General features: G+C 39.2%; 1 protein-coding gene across 1 annotated transcript in view; it reads left to right on the top strand.

The window, feature by feature from the left end:
* SATB1 (SATB homeobox 1) overlaps window positions 1–27,037 on the top strand; it is a 74,149-nt gene extending 47,112 nt beyond the window's left edge. Inside the window, 4 exon segments of the mRNA XM_010073479.1 lie at window positions 1–65; window positions 22,067–22,270; window positions 22,749–22,844; window positions 25,458–27,037. The exon segment at window positions 1–65 is cut by the window's left edge and continues 10 nt beyond it. Of these exon segments, the coding sequence (XP_010071781.1) occupies window positions 1–65; window positions 22,067–22,270; window positions 22,749–22,844; window positions 25,458–25,937 (845 nt within the window). The 3' untranslated portion in view covers window positions 25,938–27,037.
* Window positions 27,038–27,288: the final 251 nt, after the last annotated feature.

The raw sequence follows: 27,288 nt of genomic DNA, 5'->3' as shown, positions 1-27,288 counted from the left end.
AGGAAATGAAGAGAGCTAAGGTGTCTCAAGCACTGTTTGCAAAGGTTGCGGCAACCAAAAGCCAGGTAAAGTCCTTGGGGTGCAAAAGCCTCCCTGTCCTGTGAGATTCCCTGCCCCCGCCTCCCCAATTTTGAGCTGTTTCTTTGTGTGTTACAACGAGCAGCTGGATTAACATGCCAGCCTGGTACCACAATTTGGAGCTCCTTGCTGAGTCCAAAGGTAACCGCTGGTTACCCTTGACTGGGCAGGGTTGAGAAGAGGCTTCCCAAGACCCATCCCTCCCTCCTCACCAGTGAGATGCCTTCGCTGCGCACCCATGACTCTTGCGCGGCTCAGAAAGCATCAGTTTCATCAGTTCTTAGCTGGTGTGGACGTGGAAAAAGCTGTGGGCAAGCTCTGTGTGTTCCTGGTGAATTCACCTCAAGGCTTTGGTGTTTTGCAATTACATGTCCTATAAGGAGGAACGCTGGGGTTTTGGTTTTTGTGAAAATAATTTAGTCAGACCCACTTGGTGAGGCTGTGCACAGGAGGTGAAGCAGCACTGTCCATATCAAAAAACAAAAAAATACCCTAACAAATTATGGTTATGCAGGTTTTATCTGAGAAAACATGTATGATCATTGTGGAATATGATGGCTGCTTGGTTACCTGCATGTATGCGTACGTATATATTGCATATTCAATTTCAAGCCTTTGTTGTGTGGTTTCCTTTTCTGTTTTCTTCAACTGAAGAATTTCTGTCAAGTTTAGTGGCAAGAAAGGGAAATCAGCAAGCACTTTTGTTCGGTGTGATTATCATAAGTGACATGTCTTCTGAGAAAGATCACCAGAGTATGCAAAAGCATTGATTTAAGTGAGAATGTACTCAAGAAGCAAGTAAAGGAGAGACAGAAAAACGCTTGAAAGAAATGGTAAAGACAGCAATGCTTGCAATGCTGAATTTTCACTTTAGATTAAATGTTAAGTCCACTTAGTCACTATTCCTTTACTTTTCTAAAATTGCTTCATAGAAGAATACAGCATCTTCCAGGGAAAGCTGATAATGATCAGTTAGTCTTTCTTAGGCTGGCAGCATTTTAGTGCTGGGTTTTTTTTAACAGTCTTTAACTTTTGACTTCTACGTTCTTTATATTTTGGAAGTTTACTCCATTTCGTTGTACAGAAAGGATGTTGTCTCTTAAGTTATATGCTGTAAGAAGCATTTAAAGGGATATTTTGGAAATGTTATATGAAAATGATTAAACTCAAGCTGTGGACTGTAAAAATTATAGCTTTATAGGCCACATGCCTGCCTACCCTTCAATCACTGTCAAAGTGATAATTTCTACAATAATATGTTTCTTTTATTGTTGGATTCTAAACACCAAGTGCTGTTTAAACATTAAACTGAATTGTTTATGTTAGTGCTGTACTCAGTGTGTCATACATCAGGCCACTATAATCTCCCATGGAATGTAAAAATTCTGTCATGAATCATGGCTTGTATATCGGAAATTACTGTAATTTTGATTGGAAATTACAGGGCTCTTGAAATGTTTCTAATTATGATAGAATGTTATAGCAGCTTCCAACCTGTGTGCTCCTCAGATGTCTTTATTTACATGTCAAGACTCGGGGTTAGAGAACTGTCCATTCTCTACACCTTCTTCTTTCCATTGCAGTTCTCTGCAAAACTGAGGTATGAAGCCAGTCTATTGGTCCACGTAATTTTGATCTGATCTGATTTGTGTGATAGTCTATTTAAGTGGGTAATCTTAAAATTTCTAGGTGGCACAACTCTTCCAATACTGACTTTAAAAGGGACAGTTACTCAAAGTAAAGCACAAAAGCTTCCAGAGGATGCGGTGCAATTTTTTTTTAGATATTTGTATAAAATTTAGATTCTTCTACAAACTTTGCTACCAAGTATAGAAATCAAACAACACTAGACACATAGTTCTTTCCCCTTTTGTTGTGGAGATTATGCCTGTATTCTTAGAGGTTATTTTTCTCCATAATTTAAGCAATGCAATGTTAATTTATGTGTTAAGAAAGCTTTCAGGTCTGTAGTTAGACAAAGTGCCATTTGTAGTAGAAAGCTGCTTCACAGAAGTAACCTCTTAGGTAAACTGGGCGTGTTGGGTCTTCTCTAACCAGTTGACTACTAGTCAGACCGTTAATAAGCTTTAAATGTGTAACAAAGCCATGTATATTAAAGGAGATATATTGTATTGTAAAAAAATTCTGCGTTGGAACTTGTCAACAGTACAGAGAAATACTTCTTGGTGCAAAGAAGTCTCCCTTGCACAGAAAAAGAGGTTTGTTCAAACATATTCTTTAAGAGAACCTCTCTTGAGAGAGGTCCATTGTTTTGTTTTGTTTTGTTTTTATTTTGGGGATATTGGTTTCCTGCTCAGAACTGGAAATCCTGGGATAATAACTTCCAGTTATAGTGAAAAGTCTGGAGGACACATACTAGAAAATGATGGATTGGTTAACAGTTTTGGTTTTAAAATCACTAAAATTGAACATTGCTGCTCTCTTCCTATTTTGGATATAAAAACTTGATTAACTCCTGAATGTAGTCTGGATTTATGGTATAAAACAGTATGTGACCTAAAACATCTCTTCCAGGGGACAAAGATAGTTGTTTGCTGGAGGGCCTTTTTATTTTATTTTTTTTTAAGGAACTGATTTGAATCAATGTTAGATTGGGTGTCTAAGCAGCCAGCATCTGCAAGGTGGCTGGGCTTGCATGAGTCAGGAGACTGCAGATAATGTTCTGCTGACTAGAGCACTTTGTACAGAAGAGCTATTAAATGATGCGCTACAGAAGTTTCTGTTTAGGTAGCACTGAGGTAAAAAATGAGCATCTTCCTTTGCACTGTGTTAGCGCCTTTGGCAGCAGTTACCTGATTCACAGAGGACCACGTATGGGCCTGATGCTCAACAAACCAGCTGGCGACAGGGGCTCGGTGTGGCAGAGGTCACAGCACAGGGCAAGGACAGGGTGACAGGAGCAGGAAGAGATTGCAGTGATATTAGTGGGACTGTGCTCTGGCTTAGGTGAGTGATGATTTGCATACTTGTAGTCTCACAGTGCACTTTGCTGGCGGCTTGTTGGCTCTCCCAAAGGAAAGGGGCTGTCTGGCAAATGGGTTCAAATGAGTTTGGGGATTTGGCTAGAAGATTCCTTCAAATGTTTGATTCTTTTCCTGGATAGGAATGTATGCATTCTGTGTATTTTTAGAGTTTCTGTGGTTTTTAAGGATCAATATATTATCTGCAGAATAAATTCAAATTCTGTTAAATTGGAAAGATATGCTTTAAAAGTTACTGTGGTTATACTGAGGAGCTAAGGAAGATATTATAATTCAAACTGCTTGAATACATCATGTCTTCGGGGAGTTTTAGAATTGTAATTGGCAAAACACCTAACATCAGTATTTAAAATCTTACATTTTTATTGTCAGTTGTCTACCTAGTAGGTCTATGTATTTTTTGTTAGGTTATGTTGAAAAGAGAACTTTAGAAAAATGCATGCAAACGGAAGACAGAAAGATTTACCAAGTGCTTTGTGTCTGCTCCCTGGTTGTTGTTTTTTAGTGGCAGAACAGCGATATTAACAATATTGTTTGCTAAAATTTAATCAGCACACCTGAATAACTCGAAATAAAAAGAATCCACACACATATAAATTTATGTGGTATGCGTTACTTTTACACTTGAATCACATTGGGGTTTTATTCAATTTATAACCTGATAGTCTGATTCAAGTAATTATGAAAGCATACTCTTAATTTTGTTATTTCAAACAAAAAAAAAAGTTTATTTTTGTAATGATCATTAAGGCCTCATGGTTCAGTAGCTGTGCATTGGTTACAACATTTTCATGTGGGACCCAGGGATAGGGTTTTTTCTTTGATGGTGACAGATGCTGAAATCTAATTTTATTCCATAATAACAAACAAACAAATAATGCCCAAACCTAAGACTCCTGAGAGATAAGGCAAGTAGAGACTTGTAATGCTCCTGTATGTTTGCTGTGCTTTGAGAAGTTACATTTACATTTGTGGCTTATCCTGAAAAGCTGTGGCCTGCATGTTCTGGTATGAAGCAGTGAAGAAAGCAAAACTTTGCTGAAAATCCCCTTATATTGCTAAAGCTTGCTTAAATTTAGGAAATAGCAGTTTGCAAAAACTGAAGTAATATCGGCTTCCGTACCTCTCAGAGTCCTATGTGCTACAGTGTGAGGCTGTTAGCCTGCATTATTATACCTCAATAAGTTTTTAGTAGAAAAATAGGTAAAATCGATGCTTTTCTGCAGTGTCAATCCTGCTGCTTGCTGCGCATGGCCAGGGATGTGCCAAATCCCTTACCTTCTCACCGAATCCAAATGCCTGTATGTTGAAGGTGAGGCACTCACAGAATCATGCTCCGATTTTAGAATAAAACTAATACTGCCCATGCCTCCAGAAAAGTCAGCTAACTATGGAGAGTTTTGACTCGTTACTTCTGAGCTGTTGCATCATGTTGCCCAATTTCCTGTCCTTCTGTCCCCATCTTTCACTTTGGTTAGGCAGTTAGCCCCTTGAAGTGAGTAGTTTCGCATGCAAAGCATGGAGGTAAAATCAGTGGTTCAGACCACTAGAGACGCAAAGCTAAGGCATCAGGCAAGTATTTTGTGCAGTGGTATTTTATTAGAAGTGTTTGACTTTTTCCCTTAGTATGCACCTGCAGCATCCTCCTCCGAAAGGCTGCGTGGGGAGGCGCACCCGGTAGGCATTAGGCAGAGCATCTTACACTCATGAATAGATGGGAAGGAGTTAAATGGGAAGGGAATGCTAAACATTGGCACTAAAATTGCTTTTGGCATGCAAATACCATGCTTTTCCTGACATAAATATTTTCAGAATAGGCCATTAGAGTTCAGGTATATAAAACCCTGCTTTTACTGGAAATTTTAATGTTGTAGTAAACCCGGAGATTTATAGTGAAAAATTCATGTCTGTTATCTCACTTTTATCTTTTTAACCAACAGTTTTATAAATGCTATATCTTTGATCTGGCTTTTTCCATCTAGAGACTAAGCTATATACTCTAATAGGAAAGACATTTTTAAACAGCTTCCCACACTGAACAAGCACGGTATTGTGGATCTGGCACGAAGATGTAACATGCCATTACCGCAGATATAGAAAGATCTATTCAACAATTTTCCAGCGGGGGGGGAAGAAACCTTTTTATCACCAAGAGTAACCCTCTGGTAACAATGTGCCTTTAAGAAGGGGGTCTTGAAATTTATTTCCAAAGCTGTTTCCTTGCGGCACTACACCTCGGGCTGCCCCGGCAGGGTCCAGCCTGGGGGGCAGGCAGGGGCTTGGTCCCTCAACCATCACCCCATGTCTCCGTTAAGTTGTCTCCCGCCTTTTGTCTCCCTCAGAGCAGCTGAGTCACTTCCTGGGTTTAAATCTTGGCTTAAAAACCTTCTTTCCCCGGTCCTCGGCTTACAATGGATTGTCTGTGGAGTGAGGAGGGATACTGCATGGGGAGACACAAGGTGGAAACAAAACATGCTCCAAAGTCTGCCGTCTTTTCATGGGTCCACCTGGAAATAAACCCCTCACTCTCGTGGGGAGGCGAGATACAGTAGTTAGAAAACATTACCTGCAGAAGTACACCACACAACAGCCTCTATTTTTATTTTATTTTATTTTCCTCCCCGCTCTGCTAGCCAGGGGTGCTAGCTCTGGCAGTTGAAGAGGTGCCATGAGCAGCAGGAGCCGGGGCAGGATCGGGTGTCAGCGGGGATGGGGGCGGAAGAGCGTGAACTGAAAAAGTAAGATGGGCTTCTGTGTGCGATCAAGAATTCCCCCATAAAGCTGCATGTCATTCAGTGAAACTGTGAAACTTGGCAGATAGAGCTGATTTGTTTCTTTCACAAAACATTGTGTTGCAGAGTCATAGTGTGTTCTGTCTTGCCTGGGTCAGAGGGAAGGAGATAAGGAGATTTTCAGGTTTTTATTGTGGGAACAAAGTGAGTGCTTAGACTGCTCCAGGTCCTTCCTCTGCACCATGTCTTAATTTCTTTTATAACATCTCTTCTCAGAAATAAAGGTTAAAACCTCAGGAAATTTCTTTAGGAATTTTTTTAAAATTAATTCTCAGAAAGGGTGTAGAAAAATTGTGTTCAGCTAACTGGCTTATCACTCAATCTAGGTAGGCCTGGTGAAGGGCTGGCATTGATCCTGGCCGTATCCCACATTAGTGGTATGACCCTGGTGGAGTGGGTTGACTTCAGTGAGTCTTGGGTTCCTGCTAGTAAAAAGTAGACAGCAACTTCCTGAATCAACAAAGGTGCACTGAAGAGAAACCACCTTAAAATCTCCGAGGTGGTTCATATCAGAGTGCAATTGCCCATAGAAATCTGCATAGAGGGGAAAAAAAGCATTAACACCTTGAAATAGTTCAAGCCAAAGAAAAAGGCAGAGAATGAAAAATACTTAACTGGTAAGAGGATTATATTGACCTCTTCAAACAGCTCCTTGGGGCCAGGCAGCCCTTTCAACACATAAGGCAAAGGCTGGATTTGTTGACACATTGATGAAAAAGTGTGTTTCCTGAGCATGCTTTACATGTGGGGTCAAATCTCTTCCGGCTAGAGGTTCCCGGCCAGGCGGGTGGCAGCACAAGCTGTTCAAACGCTGCTTACAATCTGTGTAGAGGCTGTTTAAAGAACTGGTAGCAGCTTCAGGAAACTGTATATTTGAGCCCTAAGGAGAGTATCCCTGGAGGGATGCGGTGCACACCTGCCCGACGTTGGTCGGGAGTTAATGCTTAACGCTCTGACAGCCTCAGCCTGCAGCATGTCCCTAAGAGGCGCTGGGGCTGGGACTGCTGAGTCCCTGGCAGGATGCGGTCCTGCAGGTGGCCAGAAACAGAAAAGGGGGGTTCTTGGCTGGATGATTTTTATCTGGTGGAAGGAGCATGAATGTGTGGGAGAAGCTAGGAGAAGTACAAGTTTAAGTCATTAAGTATACAAATGAAAAAAGAGAGCCAAGTAGAGGAAGCTCTTTACAAAATATAAAATTTTGTTAAAGCAGCAAGACGGCACAACATAAGGAATTTTTGGTACATGTTATTGAAACTGAAAAATCAGAATATGGAATGAATTATAATTTAGCATAATCCATAATTTTACAGTTTTCATTTTGAATTATTTATCTTATATGATTTGATTAAATATAAAACTGACTGGCAAGATCCTGAACATCTCTGCATGTCTTAATGACAAATGAAAAAAGTCCTCATTATCACTTCACCATTGTAAAATTTTTATTTGTATTGTTTTTATATAGCTCCCTTTTATTTTTAAAGCATATTTCAGATACGCATTGTGTACATGCAATTCCATAACCCATCAGGCTTCAGTGTTGCCTCAGTACCTCTGATTCAGTAAATCAGATCATAGGCAGCATGCTGTCATATAATAAGGTGTCTGATCCTTATTACCAGTTTGTTGATGCACAGACTCCTTCAAATTGACCATTGCAACACATGGTTTCCCCTGAAACTAGCTGTGATAATTAGCGTGGCTCTAATGAGACAGAATGTCACTGATCTTGTGCTGAACTGTCGAGTATCGACGCTACGGATGGGAACTGTCAAAGCTTGCCATCTGTGACAGAGCTTGGCATATTCCATTTGCAAGGTAGAGCATGCTCAATAGACTGTTTTTAAGCAAATGGTCCATTTCTTGATTAGGGCTCTGTGTTCTGTTACTGTGGAAGACTTCATATCATAGTTAAACTTTTTTCTTTTTTTTCCTTTTTTTTTTTTTTTTGCTGGAGTAAGCCCGTTAGGAAATGAAAACATTGCCTTCAATCTTCTGTTAGCTTTTGGAGAGAGGTAGGGGGTTGCTGATCATGTATTTATTCTTCCTTCCCCCAGTTGTCTTAATGTAGTTCTTCTAAGGCTAGCACTTCCACAAGGCTTTTATCTGATTTTTTTTTAAGCAGTGAGAGATCGGGATGGTGTACTTTTGAAGGATAGAGGAACAAAAATTAAACAGTCTTAGATGACATGCAGCGGGAGCACGTGCGCCTGGGATGAAACAGTGAATTGGTCAGGAGAGTCGGGCGCCCAGGCTCCCGAGGCCGGCCATGCAAAATGCTGTGCAAAAAGTCCAGCGCTGCTTATCATTCCAAAATATGCTTTGTTGCTTTTTATTTCCTCCTTCTCTGGCAGACCACACAGGGCTTGTTCTGAAGAACATTTTCACTAATCTGATCAGGCAGCCAAATACGCCGGGAAAACTGCTTTAATGATCCCACTAATTACCTCAAGTCAATATGAACTGTATTATTAGACTGAGGGAAAATATTCCATTAGGTCTCCCCCTTGGGAGTTTCTCCGCTTTGTGATGTCACCGAAGCCTTCGCCCTCTCGCTTGTAATTAATTTTATTTACACACGCAGGCACGCACAAGGTCACACCTGCACAACCGGAGCTGGCCAGGGAGCTAGTGGCACTCAGGCTTAATCAGATCTGTCATAATTACCATTCTGCATGTTTCTGACACACGCTGTGAAATATTTCAATTTAACTGCCGCTACCAGCACAACCAGATGTAGTGTGAGTGTGGCTGCATTGGAAATATTATTCCTCAGGATAAACTCTCTCCTCCTCCTTTTTCCTCCCACCCCCTCTCCCTTTTACAGCTAATGTGGCACAGAAGCTGATGTATCCTGTAAATCTTGAATGCAGCGCTAGATTGATAACAGCAGATTAGACAGTTTAACCACAAACAGCTTGTTCATTTTTCACAAATGAAAACCACATGTGGTGTAACTAAAATTTCAGGCTCTTTTCTTTTTTTTTTTTTTTTCCACTCCTCTTTGGTTGTTGTTTCCTTTTGTGTGTGCATGTATGTGTGCGTGTGTTAAGGTCTGCCGTTCACTTTAGAGGAGCGAAATAAAAGAGTTAACATATAGGGGGAAGGAGACACTGCTGTCTTTGGAGATTATTTCTCCATGACCTTTATTAAAAACCTTCCTTGCTTTGGCAGAGGAATCAGATATCGCACAGGGGTTTTGTCTCTCACTCTGAGACTTTCTAATCTCTGGGTTTTATGCCCACTTATTAAAGAAGTCATCCTACTGTGTTGTTTTTCAAAATAACATGCCAGCAAACACTTCGCTTTAAGAAGATCTTCTAACAAAAAATATAGTCTTCCCTGCTACCTGAATTTAGCAGAAATAAAATTTTCTGCCAGAGTTTTTCTCCACAAATTTTGTCTGTTTGCTAACTTCTCGCTTTACCTCTTCCATTGGGAAAAAGATTATTTTTAAAAAAGAATCGTCAAAGTGTCTACAATTTTGGCAAATGGAAAATTTGGGGGTTTTTTTTAATGAAAATATTCCAGTATTTCTTAGGCAAACAGATTATGGTTAGTTTTTAGGAAACTAAGTATTGTCTGTAAAATGTTTTGGTTTTTTAATAAATCATTTTTCCAGTTAAATTGTTCAGTTTGCCCTAATTAAAGAGTCCTCAATATTTAGTAAGGTTTGTTTTTTTTTAAGCCCATCTACTCTTTAGTAAATCACTGTTCCTAAACAGAGAAAAAAATAATGCAATTTTGATAGAAAGTTTTAAATACAAGGTTCCAAAACAATTCTTACAGCAAGGAAAAAAAAAGTAAGTGTGCAGAATGCCACTGAGCAGATTCCCCAAAAGCTGTTGAAGGTATTGTCAGGCAAGAGGGGTGGTGCAGTGTATCTGATAGAAATTCATCAAATCTGATCTATAATAAGGCTTCCAGGGGAGGTTTAAAAAAAGTAGCTATAGTAAGAGATGGTTTTATCCATTGCCAGTGATTTGTGATGCAGTGGCAATATCGAAAGTGGAGGAGAGGGGGAACTAAGACTCAGTGCTCAAAGTCAGTCAGGAAGATGAGCAGGATAGTTTTTGAAAGCCACTGAAAGCATAGATTGTAGCAGAAGCTTGACTACATAGGTGGCCCTCCAGACTGCCGCAGAGGGTGTTAAAGACCCATGCTCCTACCACTTGGCCAGCAGTTACTTACTGCATTGCTAGTCCCCCAGGGCTGAGCTGGTGGAGGTCAGCGTAAGTGTGCCATCAGCGTCCCTTGCTTCATAGCAGTGCCACCTCTGTTACTGACTCCCCCGGGGTCCATGCAGACCCCGAACAAAGGACAAGTCTCATTCTGGAGATGTAGCTGAAGCCCTGGAGGTGCTATGGCTGCAGATGTCTCAAAAAATGAGTCTGGAGTAAGGCGAAGAGGAGGGCAGGAAGGGCTGGCATTGGAAGAGATAATGGTGAAATGAACCGTTAGGATTCTCGCAAGGGTCCAGAAATCGAGCTCTCTTTTCTTCACAAAACTATTCGAAAAATGTCATGCGGTCGGGAAGCACTGGATTGCCAGAAGAAAAAAAAGCATGGCACCCTCTGCCACCTCCTTCAGGTCTTTTATTTTTAGTTTTCCTTTCTTAGATAGAGGTGTTTTGGTTCCTACACTCCAGATGCATGAATCACCTCTTCCCCAGGCAGCACCTGCTGTCTGCCTCACAAAGAGGTGCTCTTTCTGGCAGGTTGGATTTTCTTAATCTCTCTTTGCGCTTTCTGTATCCTCACCTTCTGTTTTGTTTTCCTCTTAACACTCACTATAGCTCTCCTCTTAGTCCTTCTTTGACTTTTTCCTACCCTGTTCCTTTCCCCCATACACCCTCACCTTCCTATCTCTCCCCATCTGCCCCTTTCTCCTGTCCTACTGCTGTCTCCTGAGTGCCAGAGCTGTGCCTAGGACATCCCACTCCAGGTGCATCCCCCCCTCACGCCGTTGCTTTTGGGCTTTTCCTGGGTGGTGGGCAGCCAACAGCTGGTTGCCACCACTGCCAGTTTCGTGAGTAAAACATTGTTCCTTTCCCGTGGGACGACGCGGATTTATCTGGGTAAAGAGCCATGTTCTTGATTTCTCAGGTTGCTCGTGCCTGCTGTGGGCAGATCACTGATTCTGGAGGCTTGTGAAGATTCAGTGTATTGGTGTTTTAACAGAAAGAAACTACAGCGCTTTAGGAAAAAAAAAAAAAAAAAAAAAAAAGGGAAAAGTCTGAGCGAGCTGTTCGAGAGTTAATGACGTACGGAAATGAAAACAGAGCTGTAGTGCCAGAGCTGAGACAGAGGCTGAGGAGTTAGCGAGCAGCCCGTGGTTCCCGGCAGTGGGGGAAGCAGGGTACCAAGTAAACAGCACAGAAGACAAAAGCGATCTCAACCCGTAACTAAACAGGAAATGACAGGGTAGAAATTCCTCCTGAAGAAAGGAGAGCTGCTAAACACGTTACTGCAAAGAATAAAGGCATCTTATGCAAACACAAATATACAGTAACGGTTGGAGAAGCGGTTGTTAAAGGAGCGACCAATTACAATTCAGGTGAAGGGTTGTTGGGCAAGCGAAGGAGTAAGAAATAATAGATGTGTGTTTTCTCCCTTAATGTTAAACTGGAGAATCCAAAGCACAGAACATGTGAAATAATGTTACAGGATTTCTAGGCGCAAAATAATAAAGGAGGCAATGTTTTGTTCAAGATAACTTTTAATTTCACTGTTCCTAATAATTTCTCATTGTGTCAATTTTTTTTTATTTTCCTCAAATTTAACTTCTAAGTCAAATTTCATATTTTTAGTTGCAAATTACCCCAAGCTGTTGGCATATGATGAATAGGCTAGGGCAAGCACGCAGCTAGCTAGGTGGGGGAAATTCCAATTTGCAAATATTTATCTAATTCCAAATCTGCCAAATTTTATCTGAAAAAACATTGTTATTCAGCAGCCATCTCATTTTTATTCCCGTGCAGTACCATGTTCCCTTACTTCAGGGTAGCATTTTAGAAGCATATGAAAATGGTTTTCAGGATCTTTATAAAGTAAAGATGTTTGGACTGAGCGGTCCATTGCAGAATTCCCTGAGGTCTTGGATCCCGGCTGAGCAAGATTTGCACACATATCAGTTACGACTGTGGGTTTACTTAGGTGAGTAGGTATTTTGCTGACCCTGGTGCTTAGCATCTCTGGGATATGTAACATGCAAGAGAAAGCTCTACAAATACAGGAACTTTCCACTGTTTATATAAAACAAGTTTGTTTTTTTTTTTTAAAAAAAAGCTATGAAGGGCTTAAATGAGATTATTTTTATTTTTGCTTTGGGGCAGCCAGTTTGCTTCACCTCTGAGAAATCATTTGCTACTCTTATTTAATATGAAGAGAGAGTCTAACTAAAGGGATTGATCCTTTTCACCTGGGTGCCTGCTCCATGCAGCACCTGATTTAAGGGCAGCAGCTGCTGCTGAAGCTGCTGCCTGGAAATATGGTTGGAGTTCAGCTTGGCTGCTGCTTTTTTTTGACCAGTGAGGAAGTGCTTTGTGTTAACAAAGCACTGCTCCCTCTAGGAGTTTTTTCCCTTGTAGTTGTTCTTATCCCCAACCTGACGGCAAAGTACCTGAAAACACTCTTGTGTTGGTTCCCACCTTCAGCCAACCAGGAGGGAGAAATCATATCTCTCCAGCTTTCCTTTTGGTCCAGCTTTCATATTCTGTCAAGCCTATGCCCCAAGCAACCATGCTACAAGGGTGTTTTAGCTTTCTAAGGGCTTCACTGCCTTTATTCTTCCATGGGTGAGATACATGCTTCTGGCTGCTCCCTTCTCATTTGCTGTCTGTCTTTCACCAATGTGGATTTTAAAGATTTTTTTTAACTGCAGTGAGTTAATGGGTGTTATTAATTTTCTGACTGTTTCTGTGGTTAACAAAATCTGGAGGAAAGTTAAGGAACAGTACCTTTTTGATTTCCTTAAGGCTCCCTTCATCCTTGGTATTATCAGAGCATTAAGCATTCTTCACTATGAAACTGAGAGCCACAGAAGGCAGCTGAATTACAAAAGTTAAAAGAAATTTTGCTGGAATATTTAAATGTGTAATTCAAATAGATATGAAAACATTTAGTTAGGCCGTAAAAATGTGAAGGGATGTCTGAGAATGGATTTGAGCTGTGTATATTTTGGAATGGTGTCACTTGGTGGAACATGTTGTCAGCTGAACCGAATTTATAATGAAGTTCAGACATCTATGAAGTGGTGATTCCTCAGTGTGTGGTAGATCTCTCCCTGATCCAGAATGAATCCTGGAAAGAAGAAACTTATGACAAGAAGCCATGGATTTAAATTACTCCCTCTGTGAAATTATAATGTTAAAAAAAAAAAATCTAACAACATGATATATACATGTATAAGTAATTATGGCAGTGACACTTTGGCCCTTTTTACTAGAGGTCATTCCCCCAAAGCAAATGTTAAATCTCTGTAAGAATGCAAGAAATGCAATAATAAACATTTGCTCTTGACTTGTAAATTGATAGTAGTAAAAAAGATTTTTAAAATTGCCAGGCTCTTTCTGTTAAAGACTCTTTTCTAAACTGCAGATATAGCTGCCATACAAAAATTGATTGCATGTTTAAGAATAAATAAATATGGGCTATTAAGGTCGTGGTTGGATTTAGGGTTGTATTTACTTTCAAGGGAAGCATTGGTATTGCAGTGAAATCAGTACTTCTCTCTGCTTAAATAAAAGATAAGGGGCCATATATTACCGGTCACCCTCTGTGAAACCCACTGACCCATTTTATATGCATGTACTATAAAAAGTAATGTACCAGACTAAGACTGACTTATTTAATAATTAGAAGTTGTTTTTTTCTTGTTTAAATTTCTTTTTATTGTCAAGTCCATTTTTGTCATGTGTATCTTGTGGTTGCAATGCCAATTGAATCGTGTGTGAAAGAGGAAGGATCTGGAGCAGAAGAAGGCAGAATAAAGATTCACCCACAGCTTTTTTGCATGCATTACTTTTTCCTTCTTTTTACGTATGAATGTAGTTGCATTTTATGTAAGATTTTCAAAGGCATGCATATTATGTTTTTGATTAGGGCTTGTGCCTTTCTATCGTTGCTGAGCAATTGGAGGCAATACTGTAAAAGAGATACATTTGAACAAGGCAAAGGAAAGGTGGAGGAGGCTGAGAGCAGAGAAGCCAAGCTTGGGAGAAGCCCTTCATTTCGATTATTCAATTCCCTCTGTACTCAACTAAAAATTAATGATATGTATGTCTTCAGTCAGTTTTAGCGTTATGAGTGAGGTTTTTTTCTTTCCATGAGCTGGTGGTATGTCTCATGCACATGCTCATACATAGGGAACGTACTCACCAGTTTTGATACAGCCTCAGACCTTAATCTGACAAGTTTTTCGGTAGCACTGGCTCTTAGCTGCTCACCATGGCTCTGGGTAGAGGGAGAGGTCTAATGCGACAGTCGAGACTGCAGGAGCAGCACCAGAGCTCTCCAGGTCATTTTGGTTTTGTATTTGTTTGCTGCTTGTCATTGAATTTTACAGGTTGCTTTAGCAAGTTTCCTTTTCCTGTTTATTTGTGTGGATCTTTACAAGAATAGACATATGTATTTAATTTTTAAGCGCTGCAGAAAGAGAGGAGAAAAAGCAGGGGGAAGAAGAGATGTTATGAATCCTTTTTCTGTACCGTATCACCAGAAAATTGCAATGAAATGCTAGCAGTACCACTGCTAGATGTTTGGTCATTTTTATTTTTTTTTCCACAACCCAGAGAAGAGGTGGAGCTAACATCCAGACAGATGGTGCAGCTAAAAATAATAGGTTGGATAAGAAATTTAAGGAAATGGCATAATCTGTTTCAGGATTCTTCAAAGGAAGTTTTTCCTGCTAGTGAAGTTTACCTTTCTTCTGAAAAGCCCTATGAGGTTATGGGGTTTTCAGTTTGTTTGTTTTGATAAATCTCATCTATTATGGTGGCAGATACAGCTTTACTTAAAATTCACATCTGGCTTCCCCTTTCAGTGTTCCAGTAATGAAAGCAAGTAAAAAATAAAAACCAGAAATATCTGGAGATAAAGCACAGCTTCAGGTTTCAAACTTTCTCTGATTTAGGGGAATGCTGAAAGGCAAAGCTTGAAACTTAAGGCTGATTAATGTAAATAAAATACTAAGGCAACTGTCTTTCTGGGGACATTATTACCACTTTAGGCCACATCTCAAGAAGAGGCATTCGTCTTCTGGAACAGGCTGAAATCCAGCTTTTGCTTCTTGAATTAAAGATACACAGTTTTGTGAGCAAAATAAGACAATCCCGAAGTGTTGAACATTCACAGAGGTTTTTTAAATTGCTTGCACGTATATGCCTCACAGAAGTCAGCTCTGAGAAGTCTTCTCAGTACTGGAGAATATAAGATAAATTGAAAATATAAGATAAATTGAAAAGATTTTCACTAACAAATGTGTTGTTCAGTGTCAAAAACTACTAAGCCAGGTAGATTATCAGTTTTCCAAAAAATTTACAAAAATATGCAGTGGCCCTTCTTTTTTTTTCTTTTTTTTTTTTTTTTATTGTTTAGTCTACAATACAATGTTCTGTGTAGCATGTAGGTCTATTCAGCTTTGCATGGGAGATAACCAGGACAATTTATGTATTTTAGGAAGGATAAACCTGCAGTCAGAATAAATTTTCCTGCAGTCAGGAAATTCCAGAAGAACATTTCAGGCTAAAAAGGACCACTCCCATCATCTAGGCTTGTTCCCATGTCTGAACAGGTGTTTCACCCAGAAAGAAGTCAGATTTAAGTAATCTCAGCCTGACAATTGATTTTGAATTAAATGCTCTGTTCTTACCCTGCGGTAGGTGTTCCCTGCTGTATTTTTCCAGATAATACAAATGTAATGCAAACTGCATTTCCCAGATAAATGAAAGCAGTGTCCATTGTTACTTATTTGTCATATTTGTACTGAAGTGACATTTGTTTATTTTGCTTCTCAGTTCCATATGCGTGAACTTACTGATACAAAACTCCCTGAATTTTCAGTCCTGTTGAACACTCTGAGAAATCTCAGTTGAAGGGTTTAATGCATTTTCCAGTCAATGTGTAGGGGAAATTTGGCCCTAACAATTTAAATGCTGGAGGTCCTTTCATTGCATTATGGAAGAATCTTCTCTAAGCAGAGATTATTCTTAAGAACTTCATAACATTTAAAGGTTAATATGTTAGGTAAAGAACAATATCTTAAGACAAACATTTTTATTACAGGACATGAAGGGATAGTTCTGATTAAATTACATGATTATTTGAATGGGAAAGAAGACAAAGTGCATCATTTCTTGCCCTCAACTTTAATGCCTTTAATCAAATAATGACCTTCTGGAAATAGTTAATTTTAAGCATTTGGAAAGATCAATACCACTTTGCCACCAAAAAATGGCCCAGATGATGAAATTTGATGTATTTAAAGTACCATTTCACCCTTTTAACCTAGTAAATAATTTAAAATGCTTTCAGTACTCCTTTGCTACCATTATGTATCTCGTTCAAAGTATTATGACTTTTCCAAAAGCAACCTTTCTGTACAGTGAGCAGCTTACAAGTTTCATACTAAAGCCTAAGAATATATGAGTATACTGTAGTGGTGATCTCGGCCTTTTTTCTTCTTTTCTATACATGGATTCTGCTTTGAAAAGAAATGGAAATATCTATGATGAGTACAGCCATTTGGAACAAAAATTAGATTTGTAAAACACGTTAGACGGCTTTTGAAGGGGAAAAAGCCAATATTGAAAGTTTAGTTCATAAGTTCCTTTCCTTTGTTTTGTCTGTAAGCTTTTGTGTTAAAGGTGAAGGATTTGGGTTGCTCAGACAATTAAGAGCCCATTTTACCAAGTGTAATTTCATATCTGTGTTCTGTAAACTGGAGTGCCTTCAGCATTGTAAATAAAAAAAAAATTGCCCTCTATTAGCATGTTTGTGGGCAGATTAAAAACAGTCTTCATTAGCATAAGTAACACTTACAGATTCTTTTAAAAGTAGAAAATTATTTGCTGAATGATAAATTGCTAGCTTTATAGTTAGTTGCTGAAAATATGCTCATTCAAAATGCCTACTTTAGTCTACAATACTCAATTTTTTTTTTGAGTTAGAAGTACTGTTTAATGGATTATGTACTTAGTCTTTGTTCACAGTAGATGCTGAAATGCAATTCACACTTTTTGCTAAAATGTTGGTATCAAATACCTACCTATTTAGACTGATTTCTTTTAACACCATATATTTTTATTATACTGTATGCCCCAGAGATTGATGTACAATAGCCTTAGATATACTAGACCAAAGAAAAACTGTTCATATCTGAGAATTGATACTCTAAAATGTTTTGTCTTCTTAGACTCAAAGTACAGCTCTTTATAAAAATGTTGGAATCTTTGATAGTTATTCTATAAGAAATATTAATAATTTGTCAAATTATTATCACTGTAACAAAATCACCAAACAAAAGAGTTCAGTTGCTCCACCTTGAAGCCCTTTCTTCGCAGACTAGATGTATGTGTTGCTGATTTAGAAAGCCTTGCCCAGAAAACATCTTTTGTGATTGTAATGCTACCCTCTTTGATCTATTTAGGGTTGGTATTTACACCTTAAGTGCCGGTTTCAACTTTTTTTTTTTTTTCCCTTTAATAAGAAAGATACCAGAATGAAAGACTAGATTGTTAGAAACTACATGAAAGAACAGAAGATTTTATTTAAACACAGCACAGGTCAGACTGAATAAAATAGCATTTGGATGCATAGATAAAATGCCTAGATGCTTTCTTTAAAATAAGCACGCTTATGGGTCTTGCAGAGTCTAATGTTTGGCAGTTATCCTCTTTGCGCTTTTCCTGCAATAGTTTGGCAGTTGGGCTTTCACAGGTTTTTTTCCTCTAATGTCTTATGTTTCTTTACTAAATCCTTATCAAAAAACCAGACAGAAGACTCTTATTTATTTTAAATATCTTAGGTTTAGCATCTTTTTTTTTTTTTTTTTTTTGCACCATTTTCTTGCTTACTGTAGCAAGACCTTTGCAGATGGTACTTGGTTACTTGAAAGTGCATAACAGTATTTTCTTTGTAGCAGATGGATTTAAGACTTTTAGTTCCCAATAAATGTAGGTTTACAATACATAACTTTACAGGATTTGTGTTGTATATAACAGGTTTGAACATATTATCTCAGAATTCATCTGCATGGCATTTTCAGCTTATCCAGGGCCTATGCCAGTATTGTAAGTAATAGAGAGAGCGTAGTGATTGATAGCAGCTAAAGGCGTGATTTTGAATAGAAACAAAGGTTTTAGAACAGAAGGTGTCAAATTAAACTTTGTCAGTTTGAAAAGTAGTAACATCCTGAAAGTTCTCCAAACATATTTACATGTGGCTAATGTTTATATTTTGCTTTGTACTCTCTTTATATTCAGTGTAATGTTTCCTGGCAAATTTACTCTGTTTTAAAATCAAGGTTGTTCCCAATGTCATTGCAGAGTTTTGGGCGGTTTGCCTTGCTGCGTAGATATGTCAGCTTAATTATTTTAGGGCTTTTTTTTCCGATGATGTACTGTATCTGCTGTATAAAACGGTTGTGATCTAATCTGAATTATAAATATTTCCTTATTATTTTGTGGTCCTTTGCACTTCCTGTAAGATTATAGAGACATGAAGAAACAGTGGTCCAAGCCCTCCTTCAGAATAAGTTGTTTGAACTAGACAGAAATTGCTGTAGACTTAAATGAGTGCGAGAGGAGAAAAATCAGCCTTGTTAGGTTCACTTGTAAGTTCAACTGCATTAACTACAGCACTTCATAGTTCTTTACATCAAATGGAAACAAAACTCACAAATTTTACATTACTTAAAATTCACCATTATAAAAGTCTGCATGATCACTTTTCCTAAAATTTACAAAAACTTTCCATACATTCTCACTTAGCTGACTTTTGTGAATGACCTTCATGTCAGATACAGAATTCTGAACCTGAAACTAAATGAAAACTACGGTTTTGTTTGTTTGTTTTGAACCAAAAGAAAGCATCTTGGTATAAAGTTTGTAGTCTCCTAATAAAGTAAACCACTCTAGCCCCTGTAGTCACTCATTCAGCATCTCCTGACAATATTTCTGAGATCAACTTTCATAAATATTTCCAGAACATTAAGGCAAAAAATTTACTTCTATCCTTGTAATTGTAGAAGAATTCAGTTGTTTGTTTCCATGTTCCCCATAATATGTTTCATCAAACTATGTCTACTTTTTTAAAAACTTTATGAACCCAGTGGAAAATAGACATTTTGGTAGAACAGCACTCTATTCTGTGTAGCATGTCAGAAGCATCCGATTTCAGTATCTCAAAATTGCTGCTTCCCTGAAAAGCTAGAAGAGACATGCTTCAGGTTACAATTTGTCAAATCATTTTTAGATAAGGAAATACAAGAATTATTTCAGTGCAAAAGTTGATAGAAAAATACTGGAGATATAACATTAGTCATGAGTAATTAATAGAAATAAGGTCTGATCTAGTAAATACAGAAATAGAAAAGACAGTGAGGGGAGAAGGCATTTCTTAGTTAACAGAAACTGTTGTGAAATACGTTCAGCATAAAATGTGATTGCTTAGGAATTATTTTTACTACTGGACATTTAAAGAGAGTTTCTTCTGTGTTTTTTCCAAAAAAATCTGTGATTCATGTGGTCACCAGACAAAATACGTGCAGCTTCTAAATGTGTGGTGCAATTTCTTTTCCAGGCTGTCTGTATACCTTAGAGAGCTGTCATGGGAGGGGACAGGTTGTCTTGTCTTTTTTCTCTTTCATCAGCCTGCTGTGATAGTCTGCTCTGCTCTTTCTTTCACCAACATTAGAAAGAGGACCAACAGCTTCAGTGTGAAGCAGTGCAGGCTCCTGACAACCAAAGGACAATTTTTATGCTTTGAGACAGGCTGTTGTTGTGTTTGTTTTTTGGGATTTTTGGTTTTTTTTTTTTAAATTAAAAATTTAAAACTGCATTTCAATTAAAGATCTTGATTTGGTTCTCCTTATCTTCTTCTCCCCCCCACCCCCAACTAACTACCCACGCTTTCTGATTACACCTCTTTTAACTCACTGCAGAAAGCCAATACTGCTGTTGAGCATAATCCTGCACGTATCCCCGTGGAAGCGAGGTGGGCAGAGAAATATGAGCAACATGTTGATTTTGATAGGGGCAGGGAGAGTTCATACATTAACCTGCTAACATCCCAGGTCACCTTACAATGGGGAAGGAGAATTCACTGACCATTGCTGCTGCTTTAAAAACATGCCATACGATTCCAACTGAGACACGCTGTACGTTATGTGCTCTATATGAAGGCGTTTGGACACATTTCCCAGTCAGTTTGCTAAGCCCTCCGGCAATTCCCGGCATCCATCCTTAGTGTGTGGTCAGAGAATGGTGTGTGCTCCATCCCTGGGGTACAGGGGGCCCCTTTGCTGCCATGGCTCTCCTCCCTCCCTCCCTTGCACACCTACAGAGCACCCAGTGGATTTTGGCCCCATTTAAATTTTTGCTTTCTCAGCTCTGCTACCACCATCTCTCTAACATTTGTCATTTTGATTATTTCTATTTCTTGGGGGCATTTTCTCCTGTGTCATTTGTTCAGTTTTCCACTTACATCCTAGTTCAATTATATAGTTCAATTTTTTATACACACCTCACTAAGTATTTTCTTATACAATATGAATGTATTAAGATTATTTGTTTATTCACTTCTTCCTATCGTGGCAATATTTTTACTCTGCATTCATTAACTGATAGCTAAAGATATTAATGTCTTCAAGAAAATACGTACTATATTGTATAAATATATCTATTGTATCTAGTAGTAAACTAGTCTGGATAAACCATTTTTGAACAACCAGTACATATAAAAAGGATCTAAAAGCCTCTGTACATTTATATTATTTGTTGATTCAATAAAATGTCACATTATCTTTCTTACAGCATTAAGAATAAAATTGCATGGACCTAGTTTTGAAAACAGATCCTTGAAGCTAAAAGAAAGGAAGTACATATTTTATACCTGTAATATTTTGTTTCTAAATTTTAATGTACAAAAAAATCGTGGCTCATGCACGCTGTGCTAGCTAGAGCACTTGCACTATTCTTTTAAAGCCGCCAGTGCACAATGAAGAAAGAAAGTCCTCAATTAAATTTTAAGAAGACATAAGAAAACAATTGTTAAAATTTTCAAGATTAACGTGTATGTCTCTTTTAGAAGCAAATAAGCAATCACTGCAGTTCTTGCAGGGGATTCTTCATAGTATGTATCCCAAAACCATGTCTGGACTATAGTAGGTAAGCTCCTAGGTGACTGACTGTCCTGTGATGTGGAAATGGTATAAAGGATGTATCAGACAATTGAGCATATCTTGTTCCCTCTCAAGCCCTAATAGTATACGTAAAACTGAGAGACTGGTTTTTTTTATGGGTCTGTGAGAAAAATCCTGAAACAGATAATCATCTGTCATTTAAAATAAGTTCACCTGCAGAGACACTTCCACTCGAGGTAGATAGGAAGAAGATATTACTTGACTGCGTCTAGTCAAAGGATTCTTGTCTTTTGAAAGAATATTAGGGAGCTCCTCTACCACTATAATGTACATTAGGCAGCCGAACAATGAAGGCAGATATTTGAAGTACTTTCTTGTTTTGAGTGGTAGTACCAGGATTTTTAAAATTGCTCAGCAGACGATCTACCAGCTCCTGAAACACGGTGTTAGTGGTTACAACCTTGCATAAAAGAAAAAAAACAGAAGAGAGAATATACTGGCATCGGTGAAACATCCATCCTGCGGAGGGAAGGATGTAAGGGATTCTGCCTTCCTCACCTGGTTTGTTTCTAAGCAAACAAACAACAGTGCTGGGGTGCAGGACCAACGGGAAGGTGCTTTCCAAAATGCTGGTGGCTGGCGAGGGTCTGAAAGCATGCGGCAGCCTTTCGGTGTGTCAATGTTTGCTTTGAGCCCAGCCTGCGCGGTGAAAGCCCTTTCTTACAAGGGAGAGCGTGAGAGCATGCGGCGCCGCTAAAGTATACATTTTGCCCTCGTTTTGCCCCTCATGAAGTGAGGAAAAAAAACTAATGTTTTGCTGGTGTTATCTTCAAGGGGTGGCTCTGTGAGCTGTTACGTTGGAAAGAAGATCCCTCACCAGAGAACAGGACCCTCTGGGAGAATCTCTCCATGATCCGAAGGTTCCTCAGTCTTCCTCAGCCTGAACGTGATGCCATTTATGAACAAGAAAGCAATGCAGTTCATCACCATGGTGACAGGCCTTCCCACATTATCCATGTGCCAGCAGAACAGATTCAGGTTAGTTTACCTTGGCCAATCCCGCAGAGCACTAAGTAAATAAAGCTTTAAACGGAGCAAAGGAAATTAGTGTTTCTTTCCTCCCGGCCAGGCTAAATGCAGGTCTCCTGGTATGAGATAAGAGCGTGCTGCTGTCCGCCACCGGCGTTCAAAGGAGAGCATGGGACCACCCACAGTTTTTGTTTCGGTTCAGTATTTTTTTGCAAACGTGTGTGGCTGCAGTGGCGCAAGGGCAGCTGCGTGCTGGGCAGGGCGAGCCTCGGGGCTGGACCGAAGGGCAGAGGCATTTGGCACTGGTTGTCAAATGCCTTACCAGCAGAGCGGGAGGACCTTGTTGCGCTGCTGTTCAAAAGCTAAACTCGAACCCTCAACAGCGGCGGCTCACCCTGGGTAGGAGTGAAGGGAAGGGGATTCCTCATCCCACCTGAACCCCAGTCCGAGGCTGGGGTGAGTCAATGTTTGTTTGTTTTTCCTTCAGAGCCCCTCTCCCACCACCCTTGGGAAAGGAGAGCATAGAGGCGCTTTCTTACCAGGCCTGCTGACCACTGGACCTTGGCTGGGTGCTGCTCCCCAGGTGAGCTGGCATTTTTTTGGGAAAGAGAGGAGGGGATGCAGGACCCACGCCACGGGGCTTGGAAACAGCCACCCTCCGCTCCAGGGCAGCCCCTGCCGTGCCCCCACCGCCGGGGGCTGAGTCCACCCTTCGCTCGCACGGGCACCATGAACAGGGAGCATGGCTGGCTGTTTTGCTAAGTATTGTAGCCCAGGTTGGCAGTGCAGGCTGCTGTGTCTATGAGCTGGGGGCTCTTTAATCCCTTCTGGTGAAAGACCTAAGGTCAGCCTTTTAACTGCTCCCTCTTAAAGGGCAGATATTACCCCGTGCTTTCCCAGTCTCAGCTGAGACCCAGTGTATCATTTGTGTTACCTATACAGAAAAATATTTACAAAGCTAGGAAGGATAGAGTTATCTCACAGCCAGAAACAACATGAGTGTATATTAAAGATAAAGCAAACTGAATAAGACAATCCCTTAGGATATCAAGTACTAAAATAATTGTGAAAGCCTGGAAACTTGCTGTTTGATTTAGCAAAGAGAGAGAGAAAGATCTATATTAAGTAATAAAACAGCACTTGTTTGAAAATGTACATTGTTTTTAATAAAATCACTTCTTAAGGGGATAAAAGGAGAAGCTTATGCACAGTATAAGCACTCAACCACTATGCCACTTACTTAGATTTTCTTGCTTTGTTGATAAAAGTTGTCTGTTTGATCTCGCAAATATTATTGACGTAAGCACTTGCATTGTAATCTCTTAATATGACTTGTAAGAGTAAGGATTGGGAAATTGGGCCTCAGTTTTGTCTCTTGCTCTTCTACATGGTAATACTTGTAGATGCATAAATATGTAGCTAAAACACAAGTTTTCAAACTGTATGTACAAAGCCTCCAGTCTTGTAAGAATTTAATGTGCTGCGAGTAGTCTTGAAACTCTTTGGGACTGAAGCCTTGGATGGGACTGCTCACAGACCATAAAACATGAAAGGATGTGAACAGAGATGAGGCAAGAGCCCTAATTCCACTAGCATTTGTGTCAGACCTTACAATAAGAAGATAAAGCAGTGGCTTTTAAAACAGGAGTTGAGACCTGTGAGAAGTCTCCACAACCACGAGTGGACAGAATTATAATTCCTCCAATGTTTGTACTATTTGTAAAGTGTTTTGTGGCTCTTAAGGTCTGCAACTGAGCTGCAACTGGAAGCTTGGAAACCACTACTGACACACAAAAAATTGTTGAGAGGAGACTCGCAAAGGGAAATGAAATGTAGTGATAGCAACTGCTTGTTTTGCTGCTGTTGTTTTTTAATAATAACTGGTGGTTTGTACCATATGACAAGAAATTTGCTGATCCAAAATATCTTACTAACCAGTGCTTCCTGTGCTGTGAAGCAAAAGAATTGTCAACAAAAACAGTAGCTGATAAATTTACTTTTGATTTTAAAATTGATTTTATAGTGTACTGTACTCTGGTGGTAGATGAGTCTGTCCCTAGGGCTCAGTGCCTCACCTTTTAAGAATGTTTCTGAATCCATGCTTGCAAAACTTCATTTTAAGCTCTTGTTAATTATTTACATCATGATTTGCTTTATCTTATTCTTCTGATGTGCATGCTGGTTCATTGTTATTGCCTGAGTTTTTGGAATGCAGCGTGTTTCCTTCTAATAATAATAGTGCAACTTATTTAGAGCTTTGCATCTTAGTGCTTTATAAATATTAACTAAATAATCCACAGCACAAACACAGAAGCAGGTAAATATGTTTGTTCCCTGTTTATACGTTGGGATACTTGAACACAGACAAGTCAGACCCTCTCCGAGACCACAGGCAAGATTGGTCAGAGCCAGAAGGGGAGATACAGATTTCCGACCTCCAGATCTCTGTCCTTGCAGAGCCTGGGTTTGACAGCATGACATTAGGTGCTTCCAGCTAATGCACTCTGTCGTAACATTTGTAAGTTTGACGAGACTTCAGTGCATGCTAAGGTCAGATCAGCAGTGGGATATTTCCGCGCTTAGTAAACATGCTCTCTATCTCTCTGATCCCCCCAGTCCCTTGGTCTGGCTATTGCAAGAGATTTGCAGCCCTTGGTTTTGGGCAGCAGCTGCTGCTGCTGCTGGCAGAGCTCCTGTGCGTTTGCCCTCATAAGGCATTTTTCTCACTTTGCCCATGCTACAGTTTTGTCTAAGCTGGTCAAGTTATTCCTACTATGTCACCTACTTAGCATTTTGTCTTGTCTGCACTTGACTCGTGAAGCATGTTCATTACAATTTGTCAGCTAAACCGCACCGATGTCACGTCATTGGCGCTTTCAGTCAGACAAAGCCAGAGTGTTCCTTCCACCTCTCTGTCCATATCCCACTGTCCCCTCGTCCTTCATCTCTGCTCACACACATACAGACACATGCAAGGTATGCCAAGAGTTACTAACTCGTATTCTAATTCTGGTTCAGCAATAATGGGCCTTTCTTTTTTTTTTCCTTTTTGTTCTTTAAACTTACTAAGGCTTTGTTTACAGCTTTGCAATTTCCAGCCCCTGCACGCCCCACCCCCCCCTCCAGATTTTCTTGGTTAACACAGAATATGAGTAAGAATGCATGTACAAAAAAAATGCTGTGCTTTGTCTTACAGCAGCAGCAGCAGCAGCAGCAACAACAGCAGCAACAGCAACAGCAGCCGGGTCCCAGACTACCCCCAAGGCAACCGACAGTAGCATCACCAGCTGAATCTGAGGATGAAAATCGTCAGAAACCCCGACCGCGAACAAAGATTTCTGTTGAAGCCCTAGGGATCCTACAGAGTTTCATACAAGATGTAGGCCTGTATCCAGATGAAGAAGCAATCCAGACTCTCTCCGCTCAGCTCGACCTGCCCAAGTACACCATTATCAAGTTCTTTCAGAACCAGCGATATTATCTCAAGCACCATGGGAAGCTGAAGGACAATTCTGGTTTGGAGGTGGATGTTGCAGAGTACAAGGAAGAAGAGTTGCTCAAGGATTTAGAAGACAGCATCCAAGACAAAAATGCAAACACGCTTTTTTCAGTTAAACTAGAAGAAGAGTTATCGGTAGAAGGGAACACAGAGATTAATGCTGAATTGAAAGACTGATCTAAAAGTATTATTTTCTTTCAACAGTGCCACTGGTATTTACTAATGAAATGAAAATTCCATCTTGTGTTCTGTCAAAAACCTTTATTATTCATTGTTTGGCCAATGAATCTTCCAAAACTTGCACAAAAGTTGAAAAAAAGGATAATGCAGACTGCACTAGATGTTTTACTCTATTTTACAAACTGCTTCGCAGCAACAGATGAAGCATTGAGGATTGTTTGATATTAATTTGTGTTCACTGGATACACTGTGAGTGTACCCAATAAGCATGATACCAGTGATTTTGATTCTGGAGCCTTCAGACAAGCATTACAACTTTTGTGATTTACTGTTTTTCGTTTCTGTTTTGTTCTTGTTTTTTAATTATTACTGTAGCACTCCACACTTGATCTTTGGAAACTCACATTTATTTAAAAAAATAAAATAAAAAGAGTTTGTTACTCTTGTTCTATTGTATGTTACAAATGAACTATAGACTGTGGAATGCAGTTTAAAGATAACATATGCCAACAAATGCCTTGTATTATATGGCACTGCCGTAATTCAGATTTGTTTTCTTTTGGAAATAAAGGTCACTGTATTTTATTTTCCATTCTCATTGTTACATGGTTTTAAAGAAAATGAGAAAGAAAATGTGAAACACAATTTAGTCCTCATTATTTATTTGTAGATCCTGCAGCATCATGTTGTAATTAATTTTTTTGGAAGTTTCCGTTAAATGTAATATTGCTTCTCTTGTTATCATACTGATTTTTTTTTCTATTTATAAATGTATTTTGATGGGCAGTAAAACAAAGTGTCTTAAAAGTTTTAAATAGAGAAAATGTGCTTTACACAGTTGCCTATAAAAAGTGCTCTATGTTATCCAAGCAATTCATACTATAAGCTTCACTCTTGTTGTATGCAATTTTTACTATCATGCAAATAAGCTTAGGTAAATAAAACTAATAGATCACCTTAGAAACTTATGCAATTAATGTGAAAATAATTGATGTTTGCAATGTGTCTTCCTTTGGTTTACAATCAATTTTAAAGCTACAGCTGTATAAATTTTCTGTATAAAGGTGTATTTCTTTTTTATGAGTTTATTGCTATGAAAACACCAGTTATTTTGTTACAGCTGGCTGTTTTTATAAGTGTATCACAATTTTCTTTATGCAGAAATGTTCTGATTAGCAGTGGTTATTGACTGTAACTACACAATTAAAATTGTTTGTATGGTATGATACGGCAGGGTTTGTCTGCGTATGTGTATATCTGGGAGGAATAACTTGCTCTTTACTACACATTGTACCTTCTTGCCATCACTTTGAAGATGATATTTCAATTGTTCTTCTTTAAAATCACA

Source organism: Pterocles gutturalis, unplaced genomic scaffold (assembly GCF_000699245.1).
Source record: "Pterocles gutturalis isolate BGI_N339 unplaced genomic scaffold, ASM69924v1 scaffold20067, whole genome shotgun sequence".
Lineage (NCBI taxonomy): Eukaryota > Metazoa > Chordata > Aves > Pterocliformes > Pteroclidae > Pterocles > Pterocles gutturalis.
This window is presented reverse-complemented; position numbering and strand designations above follow the sequence as displayed.